General features: G+C 42.9%; 1 protein-coding gene across 1 annotated transcript in view; it reads left to right on the top strand.

Annotated features, from left to right (window-relative positions):
* Positions 1-17343, top strand: part of DYM (dymeclin) — a 246520-nt gene that overhangs the window by 159157 nt on the left and 70020 nt on the right. Inside the window, exon 14 of the mRNA XM_084278113.1 lies at positions 15465-15567. Within this exon, the coding sequence (XP_084134239.1) occupies positions 15465-15567 (103 nt within the window). The remainder of the gene's footprint in view (positions 1-15464; positions 15568-17343) is intronic.

Below are 17343 nucleotides of genomic sequence, written 5' to 3'. Positions count from 1 at the left end.
CCTTTTATTCTTTGGACTAAAATCAGTCCTAGGACTCTCAGACTCCCTTTGCGTGTCAAATCCTCCGGTCACTTAATTATCTTTGCGGCTCTTTGCTGGATGTGATCCAGTCTGTGGATGTCTCTACTACAGGGGAGTCCAGCACTCCAGAGAAGGCATCCCAGTGCTGAGCAGAGAGGGAAGGATCTCCTCCCTTCATGGGCTGGTGTCCTGGTTTCAGGAGGGATAGAGTTAATTTTCAGTCTGATAGTTGGTGCAGGGCCGTGTGTTGGATTTAACTTGAGAATAATGTTGATGACACACTGATGCTTTAGTAATTGCTAAGTAGTGTTTACACTAAGTCAGGGGCTTTGCAGCTTCTCATGGGTGGAGATGCAGAAGATGCTGGAGAGGGCACAGCCAGAACAGCTGACCTAAATTGACCAGAGGGGTTTTACATACCCTATGACATCATGCTCAACATATAACTGGGGGGTGGGGGGGTGTTGCCCAGGTGAAGGATTGCTGCTTGGGAATGGGCTGGGCAGTTGTCAGCACACAGTGAGCAATCACGTTGTGCATCACCTATTTTGTATATTCTTCTATTATAATTATTGTTATTATTTTCTCTTCACTGTCCCATTAAACTGTCTTTATCTCAACCCACCAATTTTACTTCTATTTTTTTCCTCTGTTGCTTCTCTCCCCATCCTACTGTGGGGGAGTGAGCGAAGAGCTGTGTGGTGTTTAGCTGCTGGGTGGGTCAAACCACAACATCTGGTGATGCTCTGCATCTCATGCAACCCATGGTGCCGTTGGCTTTCTTTGCCATGAGGATGCATCGCCGGCGTCGTGATCAACTTGGTGTCCACCAGGACCCTCTTCTGCAAAGTTTTCCTGTCTGGTCAGGCATCAGCATGCAGGATCTCATCTTTACCACTGCTCAGCTTCGTGAGGTTTCTCTTGATCAATAGCTTCAGCCTGTTCAGGTCACTCTGAATAGCAGCACAACTGTCTGCTGTATCAGCCTCTCCGCTTAGTTCTGCATCACCCACAAATTTGCTGAGGGGGTGCTCTGCCCCACCAGCCTGGTTGCTCATGAAGATGTGAGTGAGCATAGATCCTGTACTGGGCACTGGTGAGGCTGCACCTGGAATGCTGGGTCCAGTTCTGGGCTCCTCACCATCAGAAGGACATTGAGGTCCTGGAGTGAGTGCAGAGAAGGGCAACCAGGCTGGGGAAGGGGCTGGAGGGCAAATCCTGTGAGGAGCAGCTGAGGGAGCTGGGGGTGTTGAGCCTGGAGAAGAGGAGGCTGAGGGGAGACCTTCTCCCCACCTCCCCTGCCCTGCCAGGAGGGTGCAGAGAGGTGGGCGATGGTCTCTGCAGCCAGGGGACAGGAGCTGGGACAAGGGGCAATGGGCTCAAGCTGCCCCAGGGCAAGGTCAGCTCAGCTGGGAGGGCAAAGTTCTTCCCTGGCAGAGTTGTCAGGGCCTGGCCCAGGCTGCCCAGGGAGGGGGCTGAGTCCCCACCCCTGTGTGTGTTTAACAGAGGGGAGATGAGGTGCTCAGGGATCTGGTTTAGCACAGGACAGGAACAGTTGGACTTGATGAGCTTAAAGGTCTTTTACAACCTGCTGATCCTGTGAAGTTGTGATTCTGTGAATCAACACATGGGATACACCACTGGTGACTTCCTCCAGGTGGACTTTGTGCAGCTGACCATAGCTCTGAGACCATCCACTCAGCCAGTTTTCTATCCACTTCCCTTTCTCCTTACTGAGCCACATCAGCTTGTCACAACTTGACTCAGTTTGACAACTGTGATGCTCTTGGCCGGGTGTTTCTTGAGCACCATTGTGCTGCTTGTGCAGTTGATCAGATTTGCAAATTTCTGTAGTGCCCAGGATAGTTTTGGCTGCAGATTAATCCAGATTGACATAACTCATCTTTCTCTGCTTTTGTTTGACACCTGGATAGATTTATATTCAGAAAGACATTTGTCTATGCTTAGAGAGTCATGCTGTGGCTCTTCTGTCTTTACATCCCACTGTAACAGATTTCTATCTGGTCCCACAGTCCCAAGTCCGGCCCCAACCCAAGGTGGAGGGGAATTCACATCCTGTCCCATGAGGGTTGTACTTTTTGTACAGAATAGGACAGAAAACTCTTGGCGTTTGTTTTATCGTCCTGCTAATTCTGGTTTTGGAAATGTTTTCTTTGGGAAAAGCACAGAATGACCTGGAACATCACAGGATTTTGTCTTTTTAAAAGTACATTTTGGGGAGGGCTGGTTGCTTCTTCCTTTTCTTTTTTTTTTTTTTTTTCAGGAATTTGGGAGGATTTTTGAATTGATAGAGGCCGAGAGAATTACACGGGGGAATAAGATGTATAAAGCTGAGTGGGAGGTAAAGCGCAAAAGCACAACCTTTTCTCCCTGGGAATGAGGTTAATTTCCAAATAAATTGAAGACAATGTAAATTTAATTACTGTGCAACTTGTGGGACTGGGAGTTAAAAAGAAAAAAAGTAAAAAAGTTGGTTTTTGAAGACGGAAAAATATTGCACAACTGCAAGCATGCTGAAAGGAAACATTAAATCAAATCTGTACCCATTTTCCCACCAATCCTGAGGCTCGTGTGTGTTTGAAGGCAGCAGAATAATCTCTCTTTAGAATGACAAGTTGGTAAGGGAACGGGGTAATCCTGGATGACAACGTATGTGGGAAATAATAACTTCTTTTCCCACCGAGAAAGTAACGAACAAGAACTTTTTGCAGTGTTACCTAGAATAACGTCTGCTTTCTCTTGCGTAAGGGCTCTTCGTGCCCATGTAATGTTTCTAAATCTTCACCACTAATGTCTCTTAACACCTTTTTTTAACTGAAGGGAAAAAAAAAAATTGAATATCCTGACAGGCAGGCTACAGTGAAGAAACGTGATTAGCATTTTAGGTCTGTCGAGGCTGGATTATGAAACAAGGGGAAGATGTGGGGTTTTTTTTTTTTGTCAAACAGGGAAAGTATTTTCCTAAAAGATGAAGGGGCAGTGAAAGACTGAGCTCCTCCAGGATGCTGACAAGCCCTTTCCTGCTGTGAGCCGCAGTGATTTTGATGGCATGCATTTGTCATGTGGGAGAGCGGTGCTGGTGATGGAGACAAAAGCTGGGCGAATTAGTACTCCAAACATTTTCCCTTCTTTAAAGGCTTCCAGATGATCCCTTCCGAAACTGCCATCTTCTTGCAATGACAAGTAGTTTAAACTGTCTGTAACATATTTCTCAAAATCCTCTGTAGACGCTGAAAACCATGTTAATGCTCATGATAGATGCCGTACTCAGTCATGTGTGTAATCATTACAGGTCCTTTGCTCTGTTTTTGCACAGGTTGCTTTTCCTTTCAACCCTTTTTGGGTTGGGTTGGGTTGTTTCTAAGAGCCGTAGAACACGGGAGGAAGAAAAAACAGTCGCTGAATTCTCTGAATTTAGGATCTACTTTTAGGAAAGGTAGATTTACAGTTCTTAATTAAGATGCAGGAGAAATGAAGCAGATGAAAAGACCCCGGACTGATTTCTGACACATGCATAGGCAAGGCCACTGGTGCTGTTGAGAGGCTCCAGCTACCAAGAAGAAAGAAATGAGAAAGAAAAAGAAAAAAAAAAGATGAATAACAGGAATTAAGAAAGTGCTGTGGGCTCTCATCCCAGGACGTTGGCACAGCACTGGTTCTGAACTGGGCCGGGGCAGGCTGGAGCTTCCTAAGGCCAAATTAACCTCCGTCTGGATCATTAACTAGTTTTTTCCGCAGTGAATTGAGCTCTTTCGAAATTGCTTCATTATCCCCTTGTTTTGTTCAGCATCCGCTGCTGCTGGATTCTGACTGGATGTTAAAGTCCCTTAAAAAAAAATAATAAAAAAAAGAAAAACAGTGTTCCTGATAAATGTTTTCGTTCGGTGACGTGGATATTTTTCAGGATGAATAGACCTATTTTTTATTTCCTATCTATTTTGACATGAATTTTCCTCTGGAAAGAGGTTTATTTATGGCTGGCTACATTTTGCAGGTTTGTGTCTAGGTATATAAATCCACAGAAATTCAACAAAAGGGATTGATGTTGACATTACAGTGAAGGATGTAGACAATTTTTACTTGTGATATTTATTTTTGAAGTACAGTGTTGTTTTGCTCTTACAGGTAATGTTTAGGAATACAGATTAAGCCTAATCTTGGTATTGAGAAGTATTTAATACATTACATTATTTGACATTACCCTGCACTTTTCATAGATTTTTTTTCTTTTCCTTTCTTCAGTCAGCAGTACAAATTTTTAAGCATAACCATCTCTTTCAAGGTATCTATACCCATGTGTCAGTGTCATTTGCAGTCAAAAGTGGTATTCCCAACAAGCACTCCTCTCTGAGGAAGTCGTGTGTATCTGGTACGTATGTGCGTGCGTTTGTGTGGTACCAGATGCTGTCCTGTGAATTTTGAGTTCATGTCGAAGTACCACACATTTTTAATGGAAAGCTCTGTTCTCCATTCCTTTCAGTGCATGTTGGACATGAAATAACAAGTGGGTTTTGTGCCCTGGAAATAGAGCTAAAGCTAGATTTTTAGAACCAAAATCAGTTAGCAGCATCAGTGGAGGTACTCTTCTGAAGAAGGTTATACTACACTGAAGTCAATAGATTATGTTTTACAAACTTTTGCTGCCTTAAAAAAAAAAAAAATTGCCTTGATCAACATTGATATTTCACTCAAAATTTAGGAAAAAGCGGATTAAGGTTCTCTGTGGATTTTTACTTCAGTATGTTTGTTTCAAAAGCAAAGCCACAATCTTGAATTAAGTGATTATGCATTGTTTTTTTGTTCTGAATGTAGTATTATTTGCTGCTTTTTCTTTCTTTTTTTTTTTTTTTTTTTAAACATTGTCTTTATTCCCTGTGTGGCCTCGGGGCACACTGAAGACATGCTGTCTAAACTCTGTCTGGAAGACAAGAAATATTTCATTTCCTTAATTAGCGATTCTTTAGATCCTGTGGTACTCAACAGCCGTTTCTCAGGGGCTCCCAAATACAAAGAAAATAGAAAATATTTATAGATTTGGGTTTGGAAAAAGATTACTATCCCTTATGAACAGTTAGGCGAGTTACCTACAGACACAAATACTTAATCTGTAAAATTTTCTTTCCTTGTGTGGTTTTAGAAGTCCAGAATTTACCTCATTATGCCTGAGACAGTCTTTGCATCTGAGAGTGTGTTTGGGATCGTGTCTTATCAGTGAAACCGATGTCTGGTTTGAATTCTTGGTCATTCCTGTAAGGACCACAGCAATAGCTTTACTGAAGAGTCCTGATAGGCCCAACTTATTTTCTCTATTTCCTCAAAAAATGCTTCCAGTTTACTAAAATTTGAAGGTTTATGTCAGTTTAGAGTAATTAGACTAACTGCAGTAATGAGGGAGGCGGCACATGGGTGCTTTCTGTGACCATTAGTGGGACACTGCTAGAGTCACCATGGAGGAAGGGGGACACTTGACTGAAGAGAAGGTCGGTGTATGAAGACAACAATAAAACTCATTCCCATGGAGCAAGAATGGCAAAGGGGACCTCAGGACAGGGCTTTGAAGGAGAAGAGAGGGCATCAGGGAAAGGAAACAAAGGCACAAAGGTGAAAACTGTTACCTGTCTACAGCACAGTAATGTGTCCTCCTAGCAGCTTGTTTCTGGTGCTGCCTCAGCGTTGAAACTCAGCAGGTCAAAGCCCTGATATTATGTCCATGGTTCAAAGGAGAATGCAGAGTACAATTTGTGTTAACAATGTCCAGTTTCTTTATTGTGTCCAGCTCTGGGCTCCCTGATATAAAAAAGACAGGGATCTCCTGGAGAGAGTCCAGAGGAGGCTACAGAGATGCTGAAGGGTCTGGAGCATCTCCCCTGTGAGGAAAGGCTGAGGGACCTGGGGCTGTTCAGCCTGGAGAGAAGAAGCCTGAGAGGGGATCTGATCAATGGTTATCAGTAGCTGAAGGGTGGGACACAGGGGGCCATGGGCAGTCTCTTCTCAGTGTCTGTGGGGACAGGACAAGGGGCGATGGCCTCAAGTTGGAGCACAGGGAGTTCCCCCCCAATGTGGGGAAGAACTTCTTCCCAGTGAGGGTGAGGGAGCCCTGGGACAGGCTGCCCAGGGGGTGTGGAGTCTCCTTCTCTGGAGAGATTCCAGCCCCATCTGGACACTGAACTGTGTGACCTGTCCTATGGACCCTGCTTTGGCAGGGGGTTGGACCTGATGATCTCTGGGGGTCCCTTCCAACCCCTACAATTGTGTGGTGTTGAGGCACTGAAAAGCCAGGCCTGTGCTGAGCCAGGCTGCCACAAGGACTCTCGGTGACAGAAGTGTGGCTCAAGACTCATGTTTTGCTTAAACCTTAGCCTAAAGAGGGCTGTTAGTAACGCACATACCCCATGATCTTCTGCATGTGGAATGAGTCTCTTAAGTCCCAGTGTGGATCCAGATCTGTTCCTGCCAGAGTACGGAGAGGCGGTTTTCTTCCTAAGATCAGCAATGGCCCTGATGCCTATACGTGCATCTGTACACGCACACCCTGTGTGTACAGGCAAGGCCAAGCCAAATAAAAGCTGCTCAAAAAATTAAGAATTTGGGCCTTAGGTTGTACGGCAGTGATGCCTTTTTAATTTTCTTGTTGTTGTTTCATTGTTCGGAGTCTGTCTTTGGGATTTTGGGTGGGAGTTTTGCTCAGGCTGCTTTCTCCAGCAATTTGCTCAGATTCTCACCCACAGAGTTCTGCCCTAATTCAAGACAAATGTCTTCTCTCAACAGCTATGAAACACTTACCCTATTGAATTAAGAGCAAGTGGATGGAATGGAAATACTGTGGACCCTCTTCCCCATTCACTTTTCTTATAAAATAGTAACAGGGCAAACATGGGGAACTTCAAAAGGGGTTACACCCGTGCCTTGAGACACCAAGGGCAGATCCAGCGATATTTAGCTCAGAATAAACCTTACAATTAGGCTGAGCTTTACAAGCATGTGTTCTGTTTACCCTGGAATGCACAGATTTCCCCCCATAGCTTTCAGCCTTCCTTAATTCGCTTTGCCAGCTGTCACTGTTTCTGGTCACAGAAAAATACAGCAGATACATCAACTCTGCTACGTCCCCTCTCAGAACTGGCATCTGCTATAGGATTTGCACAGGAGGAGTTCAGTCCAAGGGGGATCTTGGTCTCACTACTTTTTAACACAGCGTGGAGTTAGGAAGGTGATGTTTCTAGGTGGTTCTCCTCAGCCCAGCCTGACTCTGTCCTTGAAGTGGAATTAAGAGGATGTTACTTGGCATGGCAGACGACAGTGGAACGAGACTGTCTGTACCAAGACATGGGGGAAGAATTTTACTACTTTCTGTTCCTTTTACTTCTCTAGCGATTGGAGCACCAGTTTCCCAACAGCGTTTGGAAACTGGCCATGACCTGCCTAACAATTTATGCCTGCTTTTGAAAAATACGTTTCCCTCTCCCTGCAAATTAAACTGCAGGCTTACTTTTGTAAATATTGGCTTTCTTCTCACCACATCAAATTCCTTGCTTCCATGTTTTTTGTAGTCCCTTTTCGATTCCATTTTAACAGGAAATCCTGTTGGTTAATGCAGAGCCTCCATTAATTGTTCTAAGTTGCTCTTGAATTTGCTTATATATATATATATATATATTTTTTTGCCACAAGTGTGGCAAAAAGCGGTCACTACATGTTTTTCTACTTCTCTTAATAAGAAAATTTCTTCAGGAGACAGAATTTGAAAGGTCTTTATAGCACATGACTTCTGCATCTCTTCATATGTAAGCAGTGGTAGGTAGAAGAATACTCTTTAAAATTAATGAGATGATGAACTCAAAAGATGAACTAAAGAGATCTTGAAGTACTTCATTTATTATGGTCGGGTTCAGGACTATTTAGGATGAAAAGAATAGTCTTCAGTGCTTGCTGCTTAGCAGGAAGACGGGGTAGAAATAATTTGTTTACTCAGGCTGCATCAAAATAATTTGTGATGCTTTGGGATTTGCTGTGAAGTAGCAGGCAGCCGAGGCGAACAGCCTGTTTCCAAGGGGACACAAACTTACGTTTTGAGAAGGCGCTAGACAAGAGAAGTTTAAAAAAGAAAAAGGTCTGGTCCCCGACTGGCGAAGTCGGGAGGCGGCATTGCTAGCCTCACGTGGGCCTTCTGCGGCCTGGAGGGAACTGCTTTCATTCCCTGACCCTTTTAAACACTCTTGGGTGAGTAAGTCCACCAGTGGTGCCTGAGCAAACCATTTTAGGTGCAGAGGTGAGCTTTGGGGGAGCTGCACACCCCACGTCTGTAGGTTCCACATCATCTCCACAAACCAGACGGGCTCAGTAGCGAGTACAGCAACGCTTTATTCAGCAGCAGTTGGTCACGCTTCACTGTGCAAGATTAGAAAGAAAGATAGAAAATACGTTCTTATTTTCTCCATAACAATTTGAGGTCTTAATTGCTTGGCTTCTCTTTCCTGGGATCCTAAATGTCTCCCAGGCATTAGAGTTGGGCTCGAGTAAACAAGAGCAGTGTCCCTCCGTGGAGGCAACAGCCCCGGATAGCCCTCGGAGTTCTCCACGGCTATTCTCTCTCTCATTATTTCTATTTATGTGCTGTTACAGCTTGGATATTTCAAATGCAGAATGCCTCAAGGGCTCTTCACTAGACATGGGCATTTAGGAACTTAGTGATTTTTCTGCACTTATTCATGCTAAATGGATCTTTCCCAAGGCCTGGTTCCTTAAGTGCTTACAGATCACTTCTCCATCGCCCGCAGAAAGGCTGCTCAACTGCCCTAACTTGCGTGCAACCAGTCGTGTCTCCCCACCATGTAGCACGACAGGACAGTGCATTTGTTGTATTTCATGTGAAGCAGTGTGGTGCATTTGTTTTTATGATGTGACCTCTCGTGTGACAATACAGGAGCCATTCCTCAAGCAGATGAGTGAATCGCCTCCCCTGCTTGGAAGCGTCTGCACGGGCATCTTATCCAGTATATGAGGAGAGTTCTCGTGCCATAGATCTTTTCTTGCTGTGATCCATTAAAAAAATAGGTCAAAGCCATGAAGTGTTTCTTACAGATACAGGAGTTTTAAGGTATGGTTTTAACTTTTAGACGTCAGGTTTTAGAAAGAAGGTATTTTTAGACCTTGCTGTATAAAGGAGGGAGGGTTTTTTTGTGTCATATGATTGTGGTGTTCACTCAGGCATTGTAAAACCCTATTGTTTAAGGAGTATTTGCATAACATGGTTTCGGTGTTTAGGGCTTATATCCTTTAAAATTGAGAACAATAGTACATTTGGCATGTATATGAGAGCGGGGAGAAGGAACAGCACGGAGTGTTGCTGAATTGTTTGAGAACATTCAGCATCAAATTTTTTGATCCGTGGAACTGGGGGTGGTTTTTTTTTCCATCACGAGATGGTGTTTTGTGTCTGTGTGCTGCTCGGTTTGTTTGCAGGATCCTTCTGAACTAGGAGAGCGAGGAGAAGCGATTCACAACATCCAAATTTCCAAGCTTCAAGTAACGTTTAGCAGCGCTCTAGCCCTCAAGTAACTCTTCACTAATAGCATGTAGAGTATTTTTTAAATGATTGAACGTTTTTCTCCTTGAGGAGCTTACTGGTGACTTGGATAGGGGGAAGTCCAATTCTTACTCCTTTTTTCTGTCTTACAAATTAGTCTGACCTTCCTCCACTGCTGTGCTTGGTTCATCTCTCTGACAGTGCCCCTTTCTTTCAGACTTCCATCTCTTCCGTGGCCACATAGCATCAGTCTAAGCTCAAGTCGTACGCTTGGCATTGAGATTCTCTTCTTTCCTCCCAGATTTTCCTCTCCTCTCTCCCATTGCTGTGACAGTATAAATAAGAATTTATTGCACCTCAAGCCTGGTTTCAGCCACTTCTGTAAAAGAAAGCTGTGCCTGTGCAAACAGTATTTAGTTTCTGTTTCAATTACTCTTTTTTTTTTCTCTCCTGGTAGCTTGAAGGACCCTCTGTAAACAAACCTCACACACATCTTTTTGTATTTTGGTCAACTTGCCCTTTTGTCTTTCTTCAAATCCATTAAATAATTGATTTTCTTGAGCGTTTCCTGGAGAGGTGTGTTTTCTGGTTTAATAATTAATGTCCTGATTCTTCTCTGAACCTTCGCGTTTTCAAACCACTGTTGTGGAATCCGCACACAAGATGCCGGTGGCAGGTAACAGAGAGCAAAACTTTGCTGGGTGTTTTTGTTAATAAGAAAGGCAATTACTGTTTTAGCAGCTTTATTGAGTTTTGGGCAGCTTTTTGCTACGGTCTGGAGGTCTTCAGTCAACTGCTGCCAGGGCGAGATGTTTCACACTTAACGGAGCAACTTGGTTTCTTTGCTGGTAAATTTATGCCTTTGACTTTGGCTGCGTCAAATCCCAAGTTTACTTTGTGTGCAACAACTTGAAAGGTAAAGAAAACTTTAATAACAATGCCCTTTTCTCTTTATTTAACATTCCTGTAATGAAGGTGTCCTTTGCCAAGTTTAATCATAGTATTTCGTTGGTGGGGTATGGTGATACGCGTCATCTTATATATCATCTTTGTAACGCTGGAAGTATTTTGGTAGCTGTAGCAAATGATAAATAGCTCCTGGCATTTAGAAGGGCCAAGAATATTTTCCTGCTTGACCCTATTGAGAAAACTTATTTCAGGATTCGGATCTGAAGATTTTCTCAAGCTGTTTGGATGTCTGATTTTTCAGTTCCTATGATGCTTTTTTTTAATTTGGGTGTCTAAAGAAAACAGCCCAGGTGGAACAAGGTCATACAAATGATGTGTTGAAGCCTGCTACAGCAGCAATACTCTCATGCTTTACCTTACTTCCAGTCTTGTTGAAAAAAAAAGGAGTGTTCTTGACAAAGTCTGGTTTTCTCTGCAGTCAGTTACCCTCCTTTGAGCGAGTCTCACAATCAGTGAGACTCCTTTGAGTGAGTCTCACAATCAGTGCTCTGTTAGTATCAACAGAATATGCTCAGATATGCTCAGAAATAACTAGCATATCATTGTCTTGGGTCATCCTATTTACTGTCTTAAAATGAGGCAGGCTGTCACTTTAGCTGCTTATTGTCCAGAGCTTCCAGAAGGCTTCAGGTTACAGCAAATTCAAACTTTGGATTTATGTTCAACTTCTAATTTTAATTCCCTTCTCTTTTTTCTGGTTCCTTAGTTGTAAAAATTCCATTTTGTACATTCATGTTTTGCATGTGAGAAGTATATTCTATAAGCTCTTCCAGCCTGCTATAAATTAGACTTTCTGCAGAACTTGCAGAAGCTTTTTTTTCTTCTCATGATTGCTGGCTTGTGATTTTTTGGTGAACTGAAAAGGAAGTTGTTAAATGAGGTCCCATTATTGGCGCTCTTTTTCCCCCCCCTGCTTTTGGATCTACAGGCTTTATGGAATTGGCTTTTTGAAAGCATTAAGTTCATATACTACTGGTTTGAATTTTATTGTGTGTGCAAGTAACACATAATCAAATCACTTGCATTTAAGCAACCATTACTGTTTAGTCTGTAATCATTTCTTTATTGATCGGTGTTCAGCCTTGTGTTAAATTAAAAAGAAATGCTTGGTCTGTGTAAAGGGAGTTAGGAAACCAATGTTTTCATAATTCCTATAAAACCAGATATGTGAGAGCTTGAGACTTGAGTCTTCCTTGGTGGTTGAGCTCATCCATGGTCTGACAATCTGAGGCTGACACCAGCTGTTATTTCATCTTGCTGTTATTCCAGCTTATTATTTTGCTTGATCAATATTGGTGCATACGTAGTTCTGTGAGCACAAGAGAGGTTGAGGTTTTAACACACTTCCATTGTTCCAAACATAATGTGTGGTTATTACAAAGTGTCCTTAATGAGAGAGATCAAAGGGTTGTTGAGCTTTGCAGCCTGTTTGACAGTTGATGGAGAAGAACAGAAGAAAGAGGGAAATGACTCTGATACAAAGCTCTGGATCCTCATAAACCTGTGCAGGCTACCATAAAATACTTCTATTTTTCAGTTTGGTCTCAACTTGATTTTTAGGGTGGCAAAAATAGAAGTGTGGCTAAGGCACGTGGAGAAAATTTGGGAGACAGTCTTAATTTCCACCCCTGAATTAATTGGCACTTGCCTCTTGTACCTTGTGGAACAGCCGTGTTTTAAAATATCATTGCTGTTCCTCAGTGCATTATCCATGCCCTAAACACCAAAATAAACCCCAAAACCTTACAGTCACTGAAGATGTGACTGCTACATATCAAGCATCTCCTTTAGAAGGCAGTGGTCCTCAGTGGTGAAAGATTTTTATGAGCCAAATTTCATGCAAATGCCTTTTGAGGATCGTAACTAAGTACGTTCTGATGATTTAAAACTGAAGGTGGTATTTATCAAGGGGGTTTTCAGAGTTAGAGGGACAACAAGTGAGTTACTTGGCAGTAGTTTTTCCCCATTTCAGGGACACGTTGTTACTTCCTTTGGGGCTCCAGATGTGGTAGTTAATCACAATTATCTGGCCTTTATTTTATTTTCTGGTTGGTTATAATACTATATTTTTCTCTGGGTGTGCTTCTGTGATAGGTTCTTACTCTCAGTATGGAAAATTCCTGCCTATACATGCCTTTACCCTCACACTCCTCTAAGAGTGGCTTCCTTTGAGAAGGACAGGTGGTTTATGAAGAAGAGAATCGTGTTGGCTTTGGTTTTCTCAATCTGAGTATCAGTGTTCTGCGCAGTGGTCCCACAGAGAAATGCCTCAATACAGGTGCAAATATAAAGAAATCATCTTCTCTCTTTTTCCTTTCCCCTCCCTTTTTTCACACCTCTCTCTTCTACCAGAGAAAATAAATCACAGAATCCCAGACCATTAGGAGCTGGAAGGGACCTTGAATGATCACCTAGTCCAACCCCCTGCCAGAGCAGGATCACCTAGATTGGCTCTTTGCTATTGCAGTTCCCTGCAGAGTATTGATGTATATGCATTTTCCTCTTCATATATATCCAATAAATGCACTTTTCAATATCCCAATCCCACTTACTTGATTATCTTTACATTTCTTCTATAGCCAAAATGCTTTATGTGTTTTGGAGAAGAATCCCTTTTCCTCCAAATTCTTCCTCTTTGTGAAGTTATCTGTATCTCCTGAAGCAGACAGACACCAGATCTTACCTGTTCTTGCTGCGTCACCCTTAAAAACATCACCAGGTTAGCTCTAACCGATTATTCTGTCTCCACAGCACTAGATGGTGCTGATGACAGTATCTCTGAAACCTGAGCCTTCAGAAATACCAACGAACTGAAAAGTTCTGCTGCTGTTTCAGGCTGAGGACCAGTTTGCAAATCCAAATTGTGATCCGAACAAAAGAATTCAGCCTGTGAATAGGAGAGCAGATTTTGGGAGGAGAAAAAGTTGGAAAGCCTACTGATACATCTTAATTCCATCTTGCTCCTTTCCTTTTTAACAGGGAATGTTCTAGTGATTTTGCCTAATAGCTGTGAATTAGTGGGAGGTTGGCATTTGGTCCCAGGAATGACACATCTTGTCGAGGCTGTGTTGGGTAGCGTGAAGGAAAAAAAGATGAGATTACACTTTTGATGACATCAAATATATCGTGTTATCCTGGAAACACCAAATGTTCTCAACCCTCATAACCACCGTGGAGGTGGCAGTCTCATCTGATGTTCTGGCTGCTGTCAGCCCAGACGTATCACCCCCTTCCAGTGTGTCCTGGTGGAGCCTGAAGTCAGGCAGACACAGTGCCAAGCCTGGTCTGAGCCATGCTGTCTTGAGGCTGTTCCTCGTGCTGCCAGACTCTGGTTGAACCTTGAGAATGGTACAGCCTACTCAAGGTCTCTCATGCAGGTTAATTAGATGTCTTAGGTGTGATGAAGGTTGTCCTTAAAGGGAAGCTGTTAATTTGTTCTAAGAGACATCTAACTGAAGAGGTGTTGGGAAATCGTAGAATGTATTGAGTTGGCTCTCAAGAGGTAAGATTTGGGCTAGAGAAGCGTAGCTAATTCCTTGTGGTGGTGGTAAGTGTTGGAAAAGCCTTTTCCTGAAGCGCTTGACTAGCAACGAGAGGACAAGCACTGGTACTCCAAGGAATCTACTCCTGCTGTTTGTGACAGATATGGTATCAATGATATATTTTAAGTAAAAAAAAAAATTAGGAGGACTTCTTCAAGTGCTAAGCATCATTTCTTGAGGCAGAAAAGCTTTCTGAGCACGTGTCAGAGCACTGAAGATACTCTCCAGTTCCAAGAAATAGAGGCTATCTAGAATATAACACTGAGGCAATATTTTGCCACTTTTTGAATTACAAAACTGGCTTCAGTATTGTGTAACTGCATTTAGCAGACAAGGCATCTGCCATTTCTCCTTGACCCCCGTGTAACCCACTCCAAGAGCAACATGCTCATGTGTTAGTGAATGTTGTTGATGCTTATTTGTCAAGGCCACCCTCTAAGGACCAACACAGTCTTCCAGGGAAAGCATCATAGCAGTACTACAGAAAGCCCTCAAAAGAATGTTTTTGAAATAGAGAAATCTTTAAAACGTATAACCTATACCTAGGGGTGGGTGGGGGGTGGGAATTGGGTAATCTGTAAATTGGAAGGCAAGTTTGAGATACCCAAACTGTTTCCTTGAAGCTGTGGAGCACTAATTAATGCCTTTGTCCACTGCTTCTGCTTACTTCTCATCTCTCCTTCACCTTCGCAGCCAAATTACCTTCTCCTTACATATCAGAGTGTTCCATCCTCTGAGGCTCACTGCCATCCTTTCTTTTCCAAATGGCTGAAAAAAAGTGTTTATTTCTCTGTATGTGCATGAACCTCTGGTTTCACAGGTTGTTTATAACGTGATGGTAATGCTCTATTCCTTAAGATAAAATGGATTTTAAAAGAAAAAACATGTAAAATCCAAGAACTCATCTTCCAAATGCCCAAAGCTTCTGTCATGCTCGGATTCTTCCTGTACTAAGCAAATAGGTTACTGAAATGAATAATACACAAGGTGCCCAAGGACATATTGCATGAGGTGCTGCACTTAAAAGAATGCATTTTAGCAAACACATGCTGGTTGTGGACTAAAATTGCATGTATCCCACTCCTTCTGCTACGGGTTGACTTCTGAGAACTGAACCGTGAACACATCACGTTCTTAAATGTCATCTATTGCCCAGAATATTTATAATTCAAATTCTGCTGTGGCTAAGCCCAGATGCTAATAAATAAATAAATAAACTCCCTTAACTGTTGCACATGGCATTTTAAAAATTCCCTTATTCAAGATTGTGTAAATAATGAAACATCTGTTCCGACTATGTCTACTTCAGAACATTAATGTGAATTTATTTTAATTTTGTCCCCTTTCTCCCTCTTTCCTCCCTCTCCCCCCCAACCCTTTTCCAGTTTATTTTCTTTGCTATCCAAAAAACACAACAAGGTGCTGGAGCAAGCCACGCAGTCGCTGAGAGGTTCCCTGGGTTCAAGTGACTCTCCGCTTCCCGATTATGTGAGTATCGAACTTAATGTCTTAGTAGGGGCTGCAGAATACAAGTGCCACATCCCTAAACCTGACAGGGTTTATCGAAACCTGTGACAGCTGAGGAGCCACCGGCACCAAAATACAGGAACCTGTGTGAATGATGTCATGTCTGAAATGCCTTTAAAGAAAAATAAATGTCAAAAAATTGCACTTCACAAAACGGCAAAAGAAAACCGCAGCCGCTCGCTGCCTGGAGACTGACTGTCCCCTGTCAGCCTGCGGTCCTCCAGCTGTTTGTTTTCCAAGGGTGTTTAAATCATAGAGTTAAAAAACATTATTTTTTAAGAACAGGGCTCTGGCATCCATGGTACCTTAAACTTCCTACAAATCACAAAGGATTGAAGCGGTTCCCAGGGAGACTTTTTTGGAGGTGGGGGGAGTACTGCAGTCCTGGGGCAAAGCGGTACGTTCTGAACACGTGGGTACATACAGTCCTCTGCAGTTTGCTGAGCCAATCCCCACAAATAGGCAACAATTTTGTGATTTAATTGCAAGGCTTGTTGGAAAAATCTCTAGTTTCGGTACAAGGAGGAAGCAATCTTCCAGGGACTTGAATAATATCTTTGTACTCCTGAAGTGTCTTGGGTTTGTACTCGTTTGAACCCTCACTGCAACACTCTGTTAAAAAAGAAGATAAATCAGCAAAACAACAACAAAAAATAAAACCCCAAAACCACAGAAACCTAACAAACATTGATTTATCAGTTGCTTTGGATTTTTCAGGATGAAAATGTAACAACTGATTTATCTTCAGTGTTCACACATGTTCCAGGACATGCCTGCCTGAGACTTAACTATCAAATTACTGTAACAATAAGTGTAAAAGTGCCTAAAAAGATAATTCGATATAACAGTTTAATGACTTAAATTTAATTTAACTAACCACGTTTCCTAACCTGCATCTTTTAGTTATTGTTACTGACACAGACTGTACAAACTAGAGGCATTTTGTTAACCAGAGACATGCAGTTTATAAAGCCAAGGAATAGTTGGCAGGTTTTTCCTGTGTGTTCCTGCCACTGTGCTGTGCCCTAATTCATGTGAATCTCCTTAAAACACCTGTGGGTTTTGGTCCCCTGATGTCTCTCCCAGAAGTTGTTATCTGACCTTTAATTTTTGGAACTTGAAACATGTCAGCAAGAACTCCCTCACGTCAGCTTGTGGTTGAAGAGGGTAAATCCTGCTTCTCTTTGCCTGATAAGGAGGTGCACACACTGGATAAAGCTCTTTCGTCTGCCTGGGCATGAACAACTGAAAGCCCCCACGATTCCAGACAACTTGGAGAGGATTTGGTGGCCCTTTCCCATAGGATTTACTTCTCAAACCAGAGGGACTCATGGTGTAGGGACTCCCATGGTTGTGAGGACTGTGGTATTTTGGATGCTTGGAGTGTTGATGAGTGTTGTGATTGGTTGATAATGCTCTTGGAGCTGTCTCTCAGAGGTGATTAACCCTGCTGTCATGCCTGGTTCCAGCTTAAGAAATTAGACTGCCCTGTGTTCAGATCCCTCCTGTGGTCTTGTGGCTCCTTATTGAGCTGTTGTGGAGAGCTTTGGTGCTTCAGTTGACTTCCAGGCTAGAGGGAGGCTGCTTTGATGGTGGTAATCATAGACTCACTGACTGTGTTAGGTGGGAAGGGACCTGTGAAGCCCATCCAGTCCCACCCCCTGCAGTGAGCAGGGACACCTTCACTAGAGCAGGTTGCTCGGAGCCCCATCAGGCCTGACCCTGAATGTCTCCAGG

Source organism: Gallinula chloropus (assembly GCF_964237585.1).
Source record: "Gallinula chloropus genome assembly, chromosome: Z".
In the NCBI taxonomy this organism is placed as follows: Eukaryota; Metazoa; Chordata; class Aves; order Gruiformes; family Rallidae; genus Gallinula; species Gallinula chloropus.
Note: the sequence above shows the minus strand (reverse complement) of the source record. Positions and strands in the feature narration are given on the sequence as shown.